The sequence below is a fragment of the Ictidomys tridecemlineatus genome, chromosome 11 (assembly GCF_052094955.1).
Source record: "Ictidomys tridecemlineatus isolate mIctTri1 chromosome 11, mIctTri1.hap1, whole genome shotgun sequence".
NCBI classification, from domain to species: Eukaryota; Metazoa; Chordata; class Mammalia; order Rodentia; family Sciuridae; genus Ictidomys; species Ictidomys tridecemlineatus.
Genome location: NC_135487.1, coordinates 106,631,383 through 106,653,118, shown reverse-complemented (window position 1 = coordinate 106,653,118; position 21,736 = coordinate 106,631,383). Strand labels below are relative to the sequence as shown.

Sequence of the window (21,736 nt, the reverse complement as noted above, 5' to 3'; positions counted from 1 at the left end):
ATTATTAGTTGTTCAAAACATTACATAGCTCTTGACATATTTCATACATTCAAATTGATGATATCTTGTAGTTGCATATTTATCATGTTTTCGTTGCTGGTTTTTTGTTTTTGTTTTTTTGGACCTCAATGATGTTTTTTTTTTGTTTTTGATTAGTTGTTCAAAACATTACATAGCTCTTGACATATCAACTTGAATACTGTAAACTTTTATACCTGCTTTTATTTTCTTAATGAAAACTGTTCAATCCAACAATCTAGGTTGAACCCTGTACTATATAAAGCAAGTCACAGTTCACATAAAAACGAATGATCAAGCCAGACGGCCTGGTGCACACCTGTAATCCCAGAGGCCTGGGAGGCTGAAGGACCACAAGTTCAAAGCTAGCCTCAGTAATTCAGAGAGGCCCTAATAATTCAGCAAGACCCTGTCTCTAATTAACATATAAAAAAGAGATGGGGATGGGACTCAGTGGTTGAGAATCCCTGGGTTCAATTCTCAGTACCAAAAAAGAAAAAGTGGTCAATCTTCAGTTTTTATTAATATCATGATGTTAAGATAACAAAACTGGGGCTGGGTTGTGGCTCAGTGATAGAGTGCTCACCTAGCATGCATGAGGCACTGGGTTCGATCTTCACAACCACATCAATGTAAAATAAAGATATTGGGTCCACCTAAAACTAAAAAATAAATATTTTTTAAAAAGGTAATTGAGCTGGGATTGTGGCTCAGCAGTAGAGCGCTCACCTAGCATGTGTGAGGCCCTGGGTTCGATCCTCAGCACCACAAAAAAATAAATAAATAAAATAGAGATATTGTGTTCAGCTACAACTAAAAAATAAATATTTAATAAATAAATAAATAAATAACAAAACTGGGTTCGATTCTTAGCACTGCATATAAATAAAGGAGAAAAATATTCATTTAAAAAAAATTAGGATTTACTAGTGGACAACGATGAACCCACAGAGCATTGTCTTTTGCATTCTGTAAAAAGTCTGTTTATTTCTTCTTTACTTTCAGCTTCCTCTTCTGAAACATCTTCTTTATCAGCCTTTTGTTCCTCCTCCACTTTTTTCAAAGGTTGAGAAAATTCTAGTAATGAGTTGTTTTTTTTTTAAAAAAGGGTATGGCTGTGGTTTGTGCCCTTTTGAAGGACAAAGGCAGTCCTCCATAAATATCATACAAACTCCTAATAACGGTCCTGAAAGCAGAGTTGCTAAAGCAAAAAGTGTGTATGATCCCCAAACTGGTAATCCAAGGTCTTCAATAAAATAGTTGTGGCAAGTAGAACAGAACCTGGACAAAACCATGATGAAACAGGTTCAATGTTCTTTACTCCTTTTCGCTTATAAAGTTGATGGAGTCCTTCTTAGCCCTTGATTCTAGATAGCACCTAAATTCACCATCTTTTTTTTTTTTTAATTAATTAATTTATTTTTTAGTTCTCAGCGGACACAACATCTTTGTTGGTATGTGGTGCTGAAGATCGAACCCAGGCCGCATGCATGCCAGGCGAGCGCGCTACCGCTTGGGCCACATCCCCAGCCCAAAATTCACCATCTTTACAATGATAAATTGTAGAAAGAACAGTTGTGATAAACCATACACTCAGTCCTGTCTGCTCTGTGACATCTACTTTTGCAATATTAACCTCAATACTTCTCTCCATTCGGCAAAACTTTCCAATTTTGGTTGAAGATTTTGACACACAGGACACCAAGTGCATGAAATTCTGTCATCCACTCTCCTTCCAGCAACTCTCTCCAGTTAAGCAACAGCACCAACATGGTCAGGGGAACTATGAGATGCCCAGAAGGTGCTATGAATTAATTAATTTTTATGAGTTTTTTCTAATTAAGAAAGTTGTATAAGTTTAAAAGCATCCTTAATTCCATTACACACAATTGACTCTTTTTTTTTTTTCATCTTTTAGGCTTCACTACATATATTTGTGATTTTATTTTATTTTATTTTTTGTACTAGGAATTGAACCCAGGGGCATTTTTACCATGGCCTTTTTTATTTTTTGTTTTGAGACAGGTTCTCACTAAGTTATTTAGGGCCTTGCTAAATTGCCGAGGCTGGCCTTGAACTTGTGATCTTCCCGCCTCAGCCTCCTGAGTCTCTGAGAATACAGGCATGGGTTAAAATTTTGTATTCTTTTTAATGTGAAGTTTTCTCATATTTTATGTGTTTTTAAATAGTCAAACACCGGATTATTTAGAGCAGCAAGAAAGTCACCTTAATGCTAGGTGGGGATAATCTGAGAAATATTATCATATTCCAACATTATTGCTGAGGAATTATAGTCCATTTTAATTTATGTGGACTGGGATCAAAACTATTTGGAATATTGGCTTCAAGTTGCCTGTAACCAAGACAACTCAAATATCTCCTTTCTTACTGTTGGGCCCAATAAAGAGGATGCAGCCTCTTGGTAATGTTCAGAATCATGATTTCCTGAAGGGAGTTTGAATAATGTTGGGAAAACAGAAAGGATTGCTAATATCTTCAATAGAGGAAGTCCAAACAACATATTTCCCAGTTTTCCTCAGGATTATTTCAGACTAATTTTGTTTTCATATCATTTATTGAACCAAGATAATATGCTCATTTGGGTTTGTTCTCACACTGAATTAGACCTTGGGTGGATTTGTACCCACTGAGGAGAGAATTTATGCAAACTGAGGCACTGAAGCTTTTTCAAGAACAGCTGTTTTTCAGGGCCAATGCCACACATACAGAATGACTTCCTGAAACAATATCTGTTCTAAGACATTCATTGCAGAGTAAAAATGTCTACTATAGAAACTGTTCTTCAGGCTTTGTTTGTTTTGAGACAGAATCTATGTATGTTGCCCAGGCAAGATTTGAACTCCTGGACTCAAGCTATCCTCCTGCCTTAGCTTCTTGAGTGCTGGTACTATAGATATGCCTGATTCTCAGGCTTGACCTAGAATTCACACTGTAGTCAGTGTGTAGTCAGGTAGCTGATTTTACTTTCTTTTTGTTACTGTTTGCCAGCATTACATTCTGGAGATATTGTACTGCCTTGTCAGGTACTCTTGGCAAGGACCACTAGCTCCTGGTTCCATGTAGACCAGTGCTCTTGGCCTTTATGTCCAGAACCCAGGTGAAGCTCAAAGAGCTGCTGGGGGGTTGAAGAAGTGCTAAAATCAATACTTCCCTAATGGAGTGCAGGACTTCCCCAGCTCTGGGAGAGACATAGACTGTTAGAAGCAGCTGACTTTGCTTCATCCAAAAGAAAATATGAGGTCTGTATGGCAGATTTTAAAAGCTCTGAATAATAATCCTTCTCTGATGAACAGAAGTTTACTGTTGATCACACTGACAAGAAACTTTTGGTAGACCGGTCCGGATAGAAGATGTCACTCCAAACATGGTTTTCTTTTTGGGCCTAACTGAACTTTGTAGAGTTCATATGGAACACGAAAAAAACCAAGATGTCAACAGGGCCTTTATACTCACTGACAAAATGGGGAGAGGCAAAAGTTATCCATGAGAACTGTAGTTCTGCATTTTCTCTGGAAAGCAGAAAGAAAGATGAATTTTGCTTAAAGGTGATGGGGTGGAACAGTCTCAAAGCTAAGCAGACAATATTTTAAGTTCTGGTTAGCCTCTTGTTTGTTAAAAACTTGAATTGTAATCAGCTTTCTTTGTTGAGAAGGAAGGCGCTAGGGCCCTGGAGTGAGATGATGGCTTTGTTGTGTGACCACAGAGGCTGGTTTCATACTAATTTCCTCTAGAGCTTGTGATGAAGTCAGTAAACCACAGCCTTCAGCATGCTATGTTCAGGCAGCAGCAGTGGCTTCTTGGTGGTGTCTCGGCCATGACACACATTTGACATGCCCTCCCTTAACCTACTCACAGACTGTTTCTCTTACTCTGCAGCATGGACCAAAGAGAAAATCTGCAGAAGTTCCTGGATGAGGCCCAAAACAAGAAAATTAACAAAGAAGAGTTTGCCAGTGAGTTTCTGGTGAGTCCTGTGTGTGACGCTCTCAGAGTAGTTACATACACTGTTTGACTATAGTGATTCAACTCTTCTAGACCAAATTGCTCTCAGGACAAAGTAATTATCAGGCTTTGAAGGAGAAGAAAGAGGGCAATCTAAAAGTCTGACTGCTCTGGTTTTGATACATTTAGGTATTTTATTTAAAATACTGTTTTTAATATTCTGTTTGCTAGTGTTTTAGAGTTTGGAAATCCTACAGAGGCAAAACACAACTCCAGATGTATAAATACTAATCTAATATTAATTGAACATTCAGAGTTCCCTAGGCATCAGAGTTGTGGTTTATACTTCAAATCACTAATTTTAATTAATATTAAGAAGAAAGAGAGCACAATTAATTTTTTTATAGAATATTTTTTTTAACCTCCTCATGGGATGCCATTTGGATGACAGAGGTTTTTGAAGAGCATCAAAACTACTGATTGTCACTTTTTTCTTTTCTTTTTCCTATGAGAAAAATATTAGAACATGTGTTTTTATAATAACAGGGTTTCCCTAGCTTACATTGCTTAGAGAGGTGGAAAGGATGGGGTGGGGAGTAGAGACAAGTGAGGGCCATGAGAGAAATATGAGTGTAGCCTTGAGTCAGATAGATTGATTTTGCAGAGGAACTGTAGGTATTGGTGCAATGGAAGTCAGATAGACCTCATTCACTCTATTACCTGGCACATCAGTGAATGTAGGATGTCCGATAGTACCTCTCATGTGTTTTGGAATACTTGCAGCTGTATTTCAGAGCTATAAGAATGGCTCTAAAGAAGAGGGAAAAAACAAGAGAACTGATACTTCATCAATCAAATTGTAGACTATTTGACATGTTCCTTACTCTTCCCAAATCGCTGGTTTTTTAATATATATAAATATATTTACATATACATATATTTTAGTTGTAGATGGACATAATACCTTTATTTTTATGTGGTGCTGAGGATCGAACTCAGTGCCATACATATGATAAGCAATCACTGTAGCAGTGAGCTACAATCCCAGTCCCCAAATCTCTTATTTTCTATTTTATAAAATGGGGATAATAATTTATGTCCTAATCATTTTTATAGATTTGTTGTGATGATTAAATATCAGTAATAATAATAAAGACTATAGTGATAAAATGTGAGTCGCGTGCTATGGTGCACACTTGTAGTCTCAGCTACTCAGAAAACTGAGTGAGAATGATTGCAAGTTCCAGGCCAGCCTAGGCAACTTAAATATATATATATAGTGGTTATTTGGTAGTATTTATTGAGCATGTACCATGGATCAAGTTCAGTTCTAGGCAATACAATAGTGAACAAAATGAATAAGTCTTTGCCCTCCAGAGCTAACATTCTGGTACCAGAGAATAGATAATAAAATACTTTGTAAAGTCTCCAGTGATCAGATATTATGGATGAGTGATGAGATGTTATGATAGGAAACCCCTATGTTAGTTCAACTTGGAATAATATCATGGTGTCATTAAAAAAAAATGTGCTTCTACTGCTACTAGCCAGGCATTCTGAGCCTCTCTGAAGAGATTTATCAAAGAGAAGGTAAGGAGCACATTTGTCTGTGTAGACACATGCCTGCTCTGGGATTGTGATTCCTGATCCAGATTCTCCAAAGGATAGAGGCAAAAAGTGAGCTGACAGGCAGTGCCAGCCTCTCTTCTATTTTGACTGTATTTTTTAAAAATAGTACAGGCTGCTTTCCTAATATCTTACCGTTTTAAAGCTCAGGTCATATACTCTCTTACCAAATTACAGCAACTACCTTTAACTGGTTTCATTGCTTCTAGCCTTTCCCCACCTTCAATGACTTTTCCGTTCAACACCCAAGTGATCTTTTAATAATATAAATTTGGTCATTTTTTCCTTTCTTAAGAACTTTTTATAGTTCATATCTTTTAGTTGTTTATAATAGTAAAATATAATAACATTTAGAAGAGTATGTAAGACATGTAAGTATAATTATAAAGCAACCACACAGTCAAGTAATAAAGCACTGTCAGACTCCAGAAGACCCCAATATATCCTTTCCCCAGCAGACCCCCTCCACCCACCCACCCCACCTTGCCACAGGGATAATCACTATCCTGACTTTTATATTAATCACTTCCTTTCTTTTCTAGCTCCTGATTTTAAGAATCTTGTTTTTGGGTAGTGATTAAGTGGAACCTCACTGTTCACTGACTCATGTCCTCCAGTGGAAAAACAGAGTCTCGCCCTGAGCCCCACCTAAAGGTTCAGCTGAGACACCAGAGGAATAGCAGTGGGGGAGTGGGGGTGGAAGTGAACGGGGTCAGATTGCTCATTTGGACAAGCTAAATACTGCCATTAGATCAGAGGGCTTTCCACCTGGTAATGTCCCACACACCACCTTCAGCCTTTAATGTCTTCTCCCAGCATGTGATGTTCTGAGAATTGAGGATTGTGTGACACAAGGCCACTCCTAGTAGGTGGTATTCTTTGTGGGACTTACCAAAAGGTATCCCTCTTCTGGAGAGATGCCCTGTGCATCTTTTCCCCTCCTCCATGGTTCAGATTTCAGTCCTCACTTCTGCCTTATCCATGTATCTTTGTGCAGAGCACAATATACTTAACTGGATCTGGCAGGCCTACTGTGACAGCTGATGTAAAATGCCATGCTGCTTAGGTCTGTTCTCTATGCCAGGACTAAACTAAATTCAAAACTTTCCAGTGGCGTACTTTCCCTCTGCCTTGAGCATTCCTTACATTCCTCTTTACCTAGTTAACTTTTTTATCTTATTTTTTTAAGAGACAGGGTCTCGCTAAGTTGCTTAACACCTTGCTTTTGCTGAGGCTGGCTTTGAACTCACAATCCTCCTGCCTCAGCCTCCTGTGCGGCTGGGATTACAGGCATGTGCCACTGTGCCTGGCCCTAGTTAATGTTTCATAATTCTTTAGATCTACATTTGGTGGGGCCTTTTTTCCCCTTCCTCTTTTTTTCTTCTTCTCCTTCTCCTTCTTCTTCTTTAATATTCTTTCTGTGGTACTAGAGATTGGGCTCTGGGGCTGGGTGTGGTGGCGCATGCCTGTAATCCCGGTAGCTTGGGAGGCTGAAGCAGGAGGATTACAAGTTCAAACCAGCCTCAGCAATAGCAAGGGGCTAAGCAACTCAGTAAGACGCTGTCTCTGAATAAAATACAAAATAGGGCTGGGGATGTGGCTTGGTGGTCAAGTGCCCCTGAGCCCTGAGTTCAATCCCCCGTACCCCACCATCCCCCCAAAAACTCTGGGCCTGGAGCATATGAGGCAAGTGTTCTACCACTGCACTACAGACATCTTCAGCCCTAAAAAGTTTTTCTTGACCTCCCTGAATAGACCAACTTTCTTATTATAAAAGTTCTTATTGGCTCCATCTGGTATTTATACTTATCAAAATTCCAATTTTATATTTATTTGTGTGGTGCCCATATAAGGACTTGGATCAAGAAGTAGGACACTGCCCACACCACAGAAATCCCTTGGGTATACTTCCAAATAACAGTCCTACACCAGTAAGATTAGTTATAAACACTATCATGATATAGTTTTTTTGCATTGCTTTAATATCTAGTTCACTAAACAACAGAGATTAATTGTATCTGTCTTTGAACTATATGTAAATAAAATCAAGTTAAATGTTCTTTTTTAAATATTTACTTTTTAGTTGTAGTTGGACACAATACCTTTATTTTATTTATTTTTATGTGGTGCTGAGGATGGAACCCAGGGCCTCGCACGTGCTAGGCGAGCACTTTACCTATGAGCCGCAACCGCAGCCCCTAAATGTTCTTTTATGTCTTGTTTTCTCACTCTACATTCTATTTGTAAAATATCAATTTCATTGGGTGTAATTTTTTCTAATCATTTTCATGAATTCTATCAAGGGTCAATAGATGAAATTACTGATACGTTGAGAGAGGTAAGTAGCCACTTAGGGTGACATGTCTATTTCAAATTGCCATAGTTAGTGTCCAATCTTTAGCTTTGCTGATCTAGAAATTCAGATGTTTTACTATATCCAGCATTGATCAAGAGCAAGCAACTGGCTCATAATAATCAAACACAAGAAATTCACTAGAAATCAGAAAACCAATTTATCAGTTTTTAAAGAGAGAAAAGTAACTGTCAAACAGAGTAGAAGTTTGCATTGACTGGCCAGTGTATTTCCTCTTTGTAGGAAAGAAAGTTTGAAAAGTCAACTGTAAACAGAAAGTATTTGATGAACCAGGTGTTGTCACTTATAATCCCAGCAACTCAGGAGACTAAAGCAGAAGGATCACAAATTTAAGGCCCGCCTCCACAATTTAGCAAGACCCTCAGTAACTTAGTGGGACTGGTGAGGTAGCTCAATGGTAAAGTGCCCCAAGGGTCAATTCCCAGTGCCAAAAAAAGGGAAGTGTTTGATGACCATGGTGATTTTAGTGGCCTCAACTATGATGGTGTGATGTCTCTGTCTCCTTGTTTGAAATTTCAGGCTGGTGACCAACAACCTATCCCAGACAGCACTAGGGACATAGTACAAGTGCTTGTTGTTGTTTTTCCTTTTTCCAAAACAAGGACTATCCTTTTCCATTAGCACATCCTTTGTCAGATACACTGCAATTTATAAAGGAATAAGTATCCTCTTGGACCAGTTACTGTGGCTACTTTTGTTCTTATAATGTGTATGTTTCAGTCATTATAAATCAGTTAAAGCTTGGTTATGTGTTATGTGTTGGTCAATTTTGCTGCATGCATTTAATGTTAAGAATTTCTTTTCTACACTGGAGGCAGATTAAGTATCTTCATTTAAAAAGTATGTGTAAAAGTATGAATTGTAAGTCAGGTATTAGGCTAAATATGCATATATAAGTTCCTTGGATGTCTACATATATTTATTTGTAAGAATACAGAAATATGAACATAGCTTTATGCAGATATGGTAATTTGATTAATAGTGATTTTCTGCCTTTAAAAAATATTTTGATATCCAAATAGGAATCCAAACAACAAAAAGACTACTGATACCACTTTGCTTATCAAATGGACCCATATTTAAAATATTATAATTCTAACATTGGTCAGAATTAAAATATATGCAGTTTTATATAATACTGAAATGACCTTTCTGGAGGAAAAATTTGTATACAGTTTCAGCAGACATAATAATATAGATCAGAGTTTATTATAATGAGAAAATTCTTTGACCATTCTTACAAATTCATCTGAAGGAAATAATAAAAGATATTTATGGTTTGGCTACATACTATAGTATTGTTATAATTATAAAATATTGGAAGTAGCTTTAATGTTCAACAATAAAAAAATAGGTTAAGAAACTTTGGTTATATTCCATATAATGGAATATATATGCCACTATTAAAAAACAAAAACAAAAACAAAAAAACACCACAAATTGGTAAGTAAAGAGAGCAAATTACAAAACCCTGCCTGTGATCCCATCTTTATTATAATAATGTGTGGATAAAAAGTTGGAGGGTACTATTATAAAATAATAAGAGTGATTAACTCTGGATAGTGGGGTTATAGATGATTTTTATCATCTTATTTTTGTTTCTCTGTATATTCCAAATTTCCTTCAATGAGTATGTATTTTTTACCTTAAAAATATATACACTTATGGGCTGCAGTTATAGCGCTCAGCTGTAGAGCACTTGCCTAGCATGTGTGAAGCACTGGATTTGATCCTCAGCACCTCATAAAATAATTTTTTTAAATTAAGGTATTGTGTCCATCTACAACTAAAACAATTTTTTCGAATATTTTTTTAAGTTGTTGATAGACCTTTATTTTATTTATTTATTTATATGTGATGCTGAGAATCAAACCCAGTGCCTCACACATGCCAGGCAAGTACATTACCACTGAGCCCCAGCCCCAGCCCTAAAAAAAAAAAAAAAAAAAAAAATCTCTATTTAGGGCTGGGGCTATAGCTCAGTGGCAGAGCATTTGCCTAGCATGTGTGAGGAACTGGGTTTGATCCTTGGCACTGCATTAAAACAAATAGAATAAATGCATACTGTCCTTTTACAACTGCAAAAAAAAAATCTATATTTACAAATTTCCTTTAGTGTTGTTGGATTCCATTCAAACAATTAAAAAAACAAAATAAAAGTTTTATGTTTCTTGGGTCAAAGATATTTCTGTAGAAAGATAAATATGATATTCATTAAATATTAAGACATATTTACTAAGTATGAAGGATTCATTGAGCTCTAATAGGAAAAAAGATGCTCAGTTCTAAAGGCCAGGTTTAATTGCTAATGTTGGTTTAAAAGATACTAGAAATCAGACTGGTCTTGTAGCAACTTCATAGACAGACCAGGGAAGACCTGGAAATATGTTGTTTCAATGTTTTTAAAGTAATGATACTAACTAACCAGTTGTGAACATAGTACCTCTTGCACAGCACCTGTACAAACATCTGTTGAATTGAAATGATTCATTGGTGGGAGTCAGCTTATTGCTTGAACATACTTATTAACATTTCTTGATTTTTATGCACATTAAGGTAAATTTTTTTCTGTTGCCACCAGAATAATTATATCACATTCTCATCTCCAGCCTCTCACTAGGGTCCATCTAGTCCCACATTTTCAGTTGTTCACAGGACATTTTGTTTTTAAAGAGAGAGGGAGAGAGAGAGAGAGAGAGAGAGAGAGAGAGAGAGAGAGAGAGAGAGAGAGAATTTTAATATTTTATTTTTTAGTTATCGGCGGATACAACATCTTTGTTGGTATGTGGTGCTGAGGATGGAACCCGGGCCGCACGCATGCCAGGCGAGCGCGCTACCGCTTGAGCCACATCCCCAGCCCCACAGGACATTTTTAACAAATATCTTGATATTTCCTTCTATTTTATGTATCTAAACTTGAGTCTCCCCAGTTTGGCTATTGCCTACCCACCTACCCACTTACCCCACTGGTGATTTGGAAACTAGCCTCCATAAATTTGATTATCTTGTTAAGAGATAATTATGTGTATACTCAGGGCCAGTTCAGTCTGTCCTCTTTTCCTACTGGTAGTACTCCTGTTTGCTGGGTTTGAAGGCCAGAGCTCCTAATTCTACCCCTTAGCAGTCATGCTTTCTTTCTCCTGTTGGAGGCTTCATATAATACTGACCTACGGTTGTAAGCTCTGGAGATAGTCCAACTTCAATTTCTTCTTTCCCTAGCACAACAGGCCAGGTTTTTGTTTTTTTTTCCCTTTCCAAAATACAACTTATATTATGCCTTGTATTCAGTAACCTGGTCCTTCAAGGCAAAGATATTGTGGTCTTTTCTTTTTTGGAAGTGACTTTACTTAATTTATAAGTCTATCAGATTAAAAACATGCAAAACTCAGTCCTGATTTCTAGAGTCTTAGCACCCAACCCCAGTTCTGTTCTTTTTTGAAAGGAAAACAGTAATATAGTCCACAAACTGATTGAACTTACTATTAGCTTATCAAGCACACATAGATTTTGGTTTCTCATATACCGCCCTATTTCAGAGCCCACATGAGATGCTAGCCTTTTCACTTGATTCTCCCAGAAATTCTTCCCTGGATTTCTCTTGACAGTACCTCCTCCATGGAATTCACATCCCCTGCCTTGTGGCTGACCAAGAAATACCTAGTTTCAACAACAACAAAACAAAAGAAAAAACTACCTCTCTCCCCCACCCCCAGATATATACCATCTCTCCTTTGGGTTGGGAGTGTAGCTCAGTGGTAGAGTGCTTACTTAGCATGCATAAGGCTCTGGGTTTTTTTTTTTTTTTTTAAAGAGAGAGTGAGAGAGGGGGACAGAGAGAGAGAGAGAGAGAGAGAGAGAGAGAGAATTTTAACATTTATTTATTTTTTCTTAGTTCTTGGCGGACACAACATCTTTGTTGGTATGTGGTGCTGCTGAGGATCGAACCCGGGCCGCACGCATGCTAGGCGAGCGCGCTACCGCTTGAGCCACAACCCCAGCCCCAAGGCTCTGGGTTTGATCCCCAACAGTGGAAAAAAAAAATCCGACTGCTAGTCATTTGAGAAAATTTCTTATTTCCTTACTTCTTTTTATTAGTTTACTCCATAGTCATGGCTGAGAAATGCAAAAGGAGTACCAAGGATATATTTATGAGAAAGGAAAGAAATGCCCTAGTTTAAAAGAAGTAATATATTACACATAATTGTCAGTGACATCAATTTGTGCAATAGTGAGAGAATCTAGGAGACATCTATAGATGCTTTGTAACTAGAAGACAGTGGGAAATATGGGAGAAGCAGCTTGGGGTCCAACTAGAGAGCCTTGAGTATCTGGCTAAGGAGTTCAGTTTTTTATTTCCTAGTAGCAAAAGTGATTCATTGGGGTTGGGGCTGTAGCTCAGTGGCAGAGCGCTTGCCTAGCATGTTCGAGGCACTGGGCTTAATCCTTAGCACCATATACAAATAAAATAAAGGTATTCTGTCCATCTACAACTACAAAAAAAAATTTTAAAAGTGATTCATTGAAGTTAGTTTGTGCATAAGACAGATAAGAAAAGCAGTATTTTACTAAAATTAAATTAACAGGATTATGCCCAATGAATGTGGAGAAAGAAATGCATGAAGATGAGTTAACAAGTACCTAAGAGTTAGCAAGATTTAAGGAAAAAGCCTAAATGAAGGTATCTCTAGTAAGCCTGGGAAGGAAGACTGATGCAAGACATTTCATGGTTAAGAATCAGTTGAACGTGCTAACTAAAGTAGAGGTGGAATTGTGGAAAGGGGGGAACGCCACGTGACTCACTTTCTAAAGTGTGGTTGTTTAGAATAAAGATAGTGCCATTGACAATTATAGTGGGGACAATTATGACTTTGGTTTTAAATGTACTGAGTCTGAGGCTGTAATAAGATTCTCAAGTGTCTAGGACATGGGTTGGGAATATAATTCTATTAGAATCAGTTAAATAAATCAACAAACACTTGTATGTCTTCTCTAGGATATAGAAGGATATGTATAGGATATCCTGAGTAAATGTAGGTATAGTAAGAGAAGAGCAGAGAATTGAAGATTTAACATCGGAAATTTGTGTAGTTCTCGAAAGATAGAAAAGCACAGAGGATCAAAGAGGAGAACCAAGATAATATAGACAAATAAGGGCCAAGGAAGGAAGAAATTTCAAGAAGAAAGTTACAGAGAATGAAGATTGAGGAGATGCTGAGGGAGCTAGTCCATAGGAGGTAATCAGTGCTCCTCCGATGACCAAGTCTCCAAGGTTGAAAATTAATAAAAATTATTTTCTTTAGTTTAATTCAACACAAACTTTCATCAATTATCATAAATGTTTCTCCCTTTCTTCTTTAAGATGTTTCTCCCTCTCTTCTCACAAGTCAGATCTAGTTGATATGGATTGTTTGGTAAGGAAGATAAAATCTGGGACAAGTTTGATCCCTATCAAGGAGCCAAAGAGGAATTATCATTTTCTCTGACCTGAAGTTTTTATCTATAGTTACAGTATTAGAAAATGAGAATATAATTTTAAGGAGTAACTTCACTGTCTTGTTCAACCATATAATGCTAGCTCTTGTTCAACCATGTAATGCTAGCCCCTGCCAGCCTAGATTCTGTTCTACCAATAGAATGTCATGCTATTTAGAGCACTGTTTGGCTGAAGGGTAGGTTCAACGTTTAAATCACACTTGATTCCTTTGGGGACTACAATCTTTGAAATTTATCTAGCTTTAGGCAGATTTTATTCAGTTTAAGTTCTATTTCCATTTAGAAAAAAAACGTGATCTGAAATAAACTAATGGAACTTAGTAAGCTTCCTGTTGACCATTGAACTAAAGAGTAACTGTAAAGAAAGTAAACTCAACTTTTAATATCTCTCCCATTGGGCATAGCATGTAGCTTGCTTTCAGAAGACATTTGGTTTTTAAAATATTCATCAGTTTAACCTTTAAGTTTTAGCTATATGTGGCTCAACTGCAGTAAGTGTGATCTTTTCACTTCTCCAAATGTCACTGAATTCTGCAATTCTTGTACCCTGTCCTGAATGGAGTCAACCCCAGAGGATGCTAAAAGGGTTGAAGTAGAATGTTCCGAAAGTGGAGAAGGAAAGCTCCCTAGAGGTAGCTTCTGACCTCCTTTCTTTAGGAAAATTCATTATTCTTGGTATTTTATTACAGAAGCTGAAAAGGCAATCTACTAAATACAAGGCAGACAAGATCTATCCTACAACCGTGGCACAGAGGCCCAAGAATATCAAGAAAAATAGATATAAGGATATTTTGCCCTGTAAGTTCCATTTTTCTCTATAAACGTGTAATTACTCTCACGTTTAATCATTTTTCCTTTTACTAAATAACTACTATGATTCCTAATCTGGAAAGAAGCATTGACAAATTAGAATTGTACTATTTAGGACTGCAAGAGATATTTATTTATTCATTCATTCACTCACTCACTCGACATTCACGGTATGTGCTGTTCACAATATTAGGTTCCGACTTAACCCTCTATGTAAGCCTTTTTAGTTACACTATGTCTTTCTTTTGTATTACAGATGATCATAGCCGGGTAGAACTGTCCCTAATAACTTCTGATGAAGACTCCAACTATATCAATGCCAACTTCATTAAGGTATACTAAAAGGAAATAAAAGCATTCCATTTTTTTTTCTCTAGGAACCTAAAAAAGGGAATAGGAAAAGGACTTGGTGAGAAGAGGGTATTATCTATAGACATTTCATGTAATTTTTATTCTCCTTTAGGGAGTTTATGGACCCAAGGCTTATATTGCCACCCAGGGTCCTTTATCTACAACTCTCCTCGACTTCTGGAGGATGATTTGGGAATATAGTGTCCTGGTAAGTGCAAAGTTGTGTCTGTTACTTTATTCTCCAGTTCTTAGGGATAACAGGGCTAGAGTGTCAGAATGTGACAAAGATTTCCCATTAAAACCAGAGTTTTTTTAAATTGGTTGATGGGATTTTAGGGTTCAGACCACTTTTATTAAAATTACAATGTCATTCTTGTTCAAGGAAATGAAAGTTCCTACCTTGACAGGCTTTTGGTAAGACAAATTTTCTGATTTGAATAGAGAAAAGGGAAGTGGGGACAGAAAGAAGGAAGAGTGAGAACAACATTTTATATAAGTTATTAGAATTTCTTTTCTGGTTAAAAAACAAAGCAAAACAGAAAAACAGTGAGTAATGCTTTCTGACTGAGACCCATATATTAAACTGCCCTTTCTGTCTCTATGGCTGCTTTAAGTTTCTATTTCATCTCTCCAGATCATTGTAATGGCATGTATGGAGTTTGAAATGGGAAAGGTGAGTTACTTTCTAGTACCTGTTGACCTGAAGGTAAAGGGAAAATTGGCAGCAGACCTTAAGTATGCCTAGGTAAAAATCATGTCATCTTCCTAGTTTTCACTTTGGGAATGCCATACGACTCATAGGCTTTTATCCACCCCTAAGAACTCCTTTTCTCCATTTTCTCAGTAGACTTTCTCTTTTAAAGTAAAAGCAATGTTTGCTTTTTAAACTAACAATTCATTTTCTAATTTCTTTTTTTAAATATTTTTTTAGTTGTCAATGACCTTTATTTTATTTATTTATATGTGGTGCTGAGAATTGAACCCAATGTCTCACACATGCAAGGCAAGTGTTCTACCACTGAGCTAATACCCCAGCCCTCACTTTCTCATTTCTGTTAGTCAGATTTTTTTTGATAGTTGTAGATGGACAGAATGCCTTTATTTTATTTGTTTATTTTTATGTGATGCTAAGGATCAAACCCAGTGCCTCACACATGCTAGGCAAGTGCTCTGCTAACACAGCCCCAGCCCTAGTCAGATATTTTTAACTGCCAATCAGAGCTTCTAATCTTGTGCTGTCCAAAATTGTATAAACTAGTCACATGTAGCTATTAAGCAATCAAAGTATAGCTAGTATGATCAAGGAACTAAGTTATTTTATTTTATTTTAATTGATTTAAATTTATAAACAATACTCAGTTTAGTTACTGAAAAACTTGTTACGTATGATTGGAACAACTTGGGCATATGAACCTTTTTCCAATGTGAATTTTATTTTATTTTATTTTTTTTAAAGAGAGAGAGAGAGAGAGAATTTTTAATATTTATTTTTTAGTTCTCGGCGGACACAACATCTTTGTTGGTATGTGGTGCTGAGGATTGAACCCGGGCCGCACTCATGCCAGGCGAGCGCGCTACCATTTGAGCCACATCCCCAGCCCAATGTGAATTTTATTTAATCTAAGTGGAAGGAAAATATTTCTAGTAAAAGTTAGCATCCTAACTAAATTACTATAAATATAAAATATACACAAGATTTTGAAGATTTAAAAAGAAAGAAAGGTTAAATATCTACTATTATCTGTTGATTACATGTTGAATTTTTTTTTTTTAACTAGGGATTGAATCCAGACACACTAAACCACTGAGACACATCTCCATTCCTTTTTAATTTTTATTTTGAGATAGGGTTTCACTAAGTTACTTGGGGCTTCACTAAGTTGCTGAGGCTGGCTTTGAACTTGTGATCCTCCTGCCTCAGCTTCTTGAGCTATTGGGATTATAGATGTACACCACTGTGCCCTGCAAAAATTTTGTATAACACTGGGCTGAGACATATTATTAAAAATAATTTCTTATTTTTTCATTTTTGAGTGTGGTTATCAGAAAATCACATTTTTTTTCTGGACATCACTATTCTAACATACTGTTGCCATTCAGAGTTGGCAGTTCTAATGAAAACCAAGGAAACTTCTTGTGTAACTGTTTTTGTAAACATATAATTTCTTTTAGTTCTTTTGAAATACTAAAAATAGATCATAGATCCCTATTTCTATTTTTTCAGACTTCTAAGAAGTCTATGATTTCTATATCCTTTAATGTTTGTCTTCCCATCCTTTGGAGATTTCATGAGAGTATGGATGTAGGGGTTGAATCCCAAAGGGATTAGAAGTGTCTAACCTAAGGTGAAAGACAGAGCTAAACCTGCTTCTGAATGAGGGTTGGGGTTTTATTTCCCAGAACAAACTAGATTATAAAGAAGGAAATCACTGCATTGTGCTTTGTGTAACAGAAAAAGTGTGAGCGCTACTGGGCTGAGCCAGGAGAGATGCAGCTGCAATTTGGCCCTTTCTCCATATCCTGTGTAAGTATGATGCCTGTTCCCATTATGGCTGAGCAAAATTCTGCCTTACAGACAGCTTGTCTTTGAAATTGCCAATATTTTAAATCTTCTTTTTCTTAGGAAGCTGAAAAAAGGAAATCTGATTATATAATCAGGACTCTAAAAGCCAAGTTCAATAGTGTAAGTATAGAACAGAAATGAATGATAAACTCAAAAGCCTATAGAGATCAGGCAGCTAAATACATATGAGTGTTAGTGAGGCTAGATATGAGACTATGGGGAATGGTGGGGTCTTTGGTATCCTGAAAAAGTCTTTATTTTCAAGAGACCTCTGATATAATGCTCCCCAATCTAGTGTACATATGACATACACATAAAATGATAATATCTGTATGATGAATAGAGGCTGAATAGTGAATAGACTGGGGCCAAATTTGAGAGCTCAGACTGCCATAGGCCCTACTCAGCCTTTCTAAAGGTAAAGGGATTTAATATGTCAGCATGTCTGATGTACTACTTGGGAAGATCTGGTTTGGACCATTTTTTTAAAAAAATCTCTCTCTTATGAATGGGGCAGTTGGGGAATAGGCAATAGTAAGAGACCTCAAGTAATATTAATTGTTCTCAAAGGAACCTGGTTACTCGAGATCTACAGAGAATAAAACAGAATACATTGCAAAAGGAAGAAATATATGCAACTTTGTAGACTAATCTTTTGGTAGGATGAGGTGAAGTCCCAACCTTGAACTCTCCTCTTATTCTAGCTATTTTTCTTACAGGAAACTCGAACTATCTACCAGTTTCATTATAAGAATTGGCCAGACCACGATGTGCCTTCTTCTATAGACCCTATCCTTGAACTCATCTGGGATATGCGTTGTTACCAAGAGGATGACAGTGTTCCTATATGCATTCACTGCAGGTAGGTTGCCAGATATGAACCTTCTACTTAGAATGAACCAAATGTCAGTCTGGCCAGGACTCCATGATCGAAAGGAAAAGGGCAAGAGCAGAAGAAAACTATAAAATTCAATTGGAGCATTAAAGTCATATTTTTCTGTTACTTGTGAATAATATAGCTCTAGTAACTCTTGGCTGTTGCCTAGGACCTGTCCTGAGATTCACTGTAGCATGGCAAACATACTCTGATAAATGGTAGGGTTTAAAAAATTTATTTACCTTCAGATTTCTTCTTTTTTCAAATCTGCTATTGAAATTTTCTGGCTATTGTCAATGATCCACTCTCTACAAGTATACATGTAACTGTGATCTTTAATTTCAGTGCTGGCTGTGGAAGGACAGGTGTTATTTGTGCTATTGATTATACATGGATGTTGCTTAAAGATGGGGTAAGTTTCTTTCAGCATGAACTTCCTGTTTGCTTACTCCATTGCTTTCAGACTTAGGAATAGTTGGTTTTTCAAAACACTCTCATGATTCATCTTTTGTGGAAAATTCACATGTAGACCCATTTTGTCAGATGATTAAACATCATTTCCTAAGTAGGTCGTTCTTAAAGTATGGTCCTGGGTGCTGAGGGTAGCTCAGTGGTACAGTACTTAGCTTGCATGAGGACCTGAGTTTGATCCTCAGCACCGCAAAGTGTGGCCCTTCTAAGACAGAAACAGCAGCATTATCTGAGAAGTTATTAGAAACATAAATACTTCGGCTTTATACCATGGGTTGATCACAGAAGTTTTGGAGTTGTAGCCTAGAAAACTCTCTATGTGACTCATGTGCATGCTAAAATTTGAGAACCACTGCCCCAAATTACATAGTTATTTGCCCTTTTTTCATCCAAACTGCTTTAGCAGATGGATGATGGACTTAACTTATCACAATCAAAATTTGTATTTTAACCAAAAAATCTTTTGGGGGGAGGGGTAAGGGGGAATCTAGGGATTGAATCCAGGGCACTTTACCTTTACTGAGCATTTATTATTTTTAGTCTTTATTTTTTTAACTTTTATTTATTTTTTGTGGTGCTAAGAATTGAACTCAGTGCCTCACACATTGTAGCCAAGTGCTCTACCACTGAGCGACACCTCGGCCCCCTTTAACATTTTTTTTCCACTACCATGGATTAAACCCTGGGTTTTTCATATGATAGACAATTATTCCCATCCACAGCCCTTTATAAATAATTAATAAATACCAACTAGGACATGGGAAATTTAAAATATGGGCTTTGGATCCATCTGCTAATTTCTTTTATTTCATAAAACTCTCATATTTGCTTATCTACTGAGCCTTGTCTCGTGTATCTTTAGTTTCAGTCATTTGATCACCCCCATGTGAACTCACTTTAAACTTGTTTTAAAATCTTTTCTAAGGAAAATACAAGTCTTTAAATCATGATGCAACTGATGAGAAACTATATTCTTTTTAAAAATGCATTTTTTTCTGATATTATCCCACGGTAAGAGAGCAGATGTCACAGAAGTATAAGACTATGAAAGAGTAGGAATGATTTGTTAACAAAGGATATAAAGGAATAAGATATTTCCCCTTTTATTTAATAGATAATTCCTGAGAACTTCAGTGTTTTCAGCTTGATTCAGGAAATGAGAACACAGAGGCCTTCGTTAGTTCAAACTCAGGTATGCACTATAGTGAACAGATCAGAACATGTATTTATGAGTCTCGCTTCATTTCTATGTTTAATGGTAAGATATCCCCAAACCACTGGCTGTTGTAACACCAATTTGCTACTAAATGCTCTTCTCTAACTCTTTTCCCAGTATTTTTTATATATCCCTCATCCTGAGTCAAATTATTTTCATTCCTCATATTTAACTGTCATTTTGGAAAATGTTAAGAAGCCATTATTATATTTCTTATTAAGAATGTATTAAGGGACTTTCATGTCAACTAGAAATTTTGTAGTAATCTCTGAAATGAAGAAAAGCAGGGAGTCATAATTTCTTTCTTTTTTAAAAAAAAATAGCTGGTGGGGGCTGTGAGGTACATAAAGGTTGTTTTTTTTTTTAAGAGAGAGAGAGAATTTTAATATTTATTTTTTAGTTTTCAGCGGACACAACATCTTTGTTTGTATGTGGTGCTGAGGATCGAACCCAGGCGGCACGCGTGGCAGGCAAGCCCGCTACCACTTGAGCCACATCCCCAGTCCAGGAATCATAATTTCTAGTTTAGAAGGTAGTAACATTTAAACTGTTTAAATGTTCATTTTAGGAAACCACAAAAATTCAGATTAAAATCAATCATATTCTAGCAGGGTACAGTGGAATATGTCTATAGTCCCCACTGGATTTACTATCTGGAGGCTGAGACAGGAGGATTATAAGTTAAAGACCAGCCTCAGCAATTTAGTGAGACTTTGTCTCACAATAAAAAGTAGAAAAGGGGAACTGAGGTTGTGGCTCAGTAGTAAAGCGCTCACCTAGCACACGTGAGGCACTGGGTTCAATCCTCAGCACCATATAAAAATGAAATAAAGTTATTATGTCCACCTACAACTAAAAAATAAATATAAAAAAAAAGTAGAAAATGACTGGGGATGTGGCTTCAGTGCCCCTGGGTTCAATCCTCAGTACAAAAAATAAATAATAATATATATATATATATATATATATATATATATATATATATATATATTATCTAGAGATAGTTACCATTTTCTATAGTTTTTCTAGTCCTTAGTGTATGCATACTTAAAAAAATAATTGCAATCATACTATATTATGTATCTTTAAACCCTCCCTCAGATTACCCATGCTTGTTTACTCTATTAGGATCTCTTCCTAGCTCAAATCTTTCATAGACTACAATATTAATTTCACTCATGAATCTGTATCAGTAATTTCTAAGTGGTCTTATCTTTAAGATGGAATTTAACATTTCCTCTTTCACTCATCATTTATTTATTGATGTTTAGTATATGCCAGGATTTTTTGTTTTTGCATAATTGTTTACTTTGAAGTAGGAAGACCCCAAAGTGTTTCAAGCACTTATAAATGAAGTTGCACCTAGATTCAAAGATAAAACAACTGACAATGGCAGTTTAGAAATTCTAATCTAGAAGTTGTGAACTGAAGGGAAAATATGAAGGAAAAAAACTATTTGTTGGGCCCACACAGGCTTTCCACTAATAGCTTGTGGAAAAAAAATCTTTTTTTATGTGTTGACTGTAGGTGTTTTCTACAATCAACCTATGAGGGGAAAGTTTATGTGAAATGAAAGCATTAGCTGGTTTGGTGCTGTCAGACTTGAAAGAAGGGTGATCCATAAAAATACAGAAGTATGCAACCCAGTTGTAATACTACATTAATAAAACCATACCCCATTTTAGAAAAATTCTACTCCAGGTCTACTGTGTGTGTGTGTGGTATCAGAGATTGAACCCAGGGGCACTTAACCACGGAGCCATATCCCAGCCCTTTTTATTTTTTATTTTGAGACAGGGTCTCACTAAGTCCAGACCCTACTTTCAAGAGACAGCTGAAAAAGCCCTCACATTTTGGCATTATCAATGACTCGCTGAACAAATATCTTAACATCATAGCTGCTTTTTCTGATATTACTTTAACCACAAAATGGCAGTGTAGCCAGATGAGTATTTCCTGTTTGATTTTTCTCTC

The 21,736-nt window shown here is 36.6% G+C and overlaps 1 protein-coding gene and 1 pseudogene across 1 annotated transcript in view; one reads left to right on the top strand and one right to left on the bottom strand.

Annotated features, from left to right (window-relative positions):
- Nucleotides 1–934: 934 nt before the first annotated feature.
- Nucleotides 935–1,790, bottom strand: LOC110599420 (thioredoxin-related transmembrane protein 1 pseudogene; annotated as a pseudogene).
- A 2,126-nt stretch (nucleotides 1,791–3,916) lies between these two features.
- Ptpn22 (protein tyrosine phosphatase non-receptor type 22) overlaps nucleotides 3,917–21,736 on the top strand; it is a 53,163-nt gene continuing 35,343 nt past the window's right edge. The window contains exons 1-10 of the mRNA XM_005337640.5: nucleotides 3,917–4,003; nucleotides 14,164–14,272; nucleotides 14,541–14,617; nucleotides 14,748–14,843; nucleotides 15,270–15,308; nucleotides 17,088–17,159; nucleotides 17,259–17,318; nucleotides 17,918–18,060; nucleotides 18,421–18,487; nucleotides 19,661–19,738. Coding sequence (XP_005337697.2) covers nucleotides 3,917–4,003; nucleotides 14,164–14,272; nucleotides 14,541–14,617; nucleotides 14,748–14,843; nucleotides 15,270–15,308; nucleotides 17,088–17,159; nucleotides 17,259–17,318; nucleotides 17,918–18,060; nucleotides 18,421–18,487; nucleotides 19,661–19,738 — 828 coding nt within the window. The remainder of the gene's footprint in view (nucleotides 4,004–14,163; nucleotides 14,273–14,540; nucleotides 14,618–14,747; nucleotides 14,844–15,269; nucleotides 15,309–17,087; nucleotides 17,160–17,258; nucleotides 17,319–17,917; nucleotides 18,061–18,420; nucleotides 18,488–19,660; nucleotides 19,739–21,736) is intronic.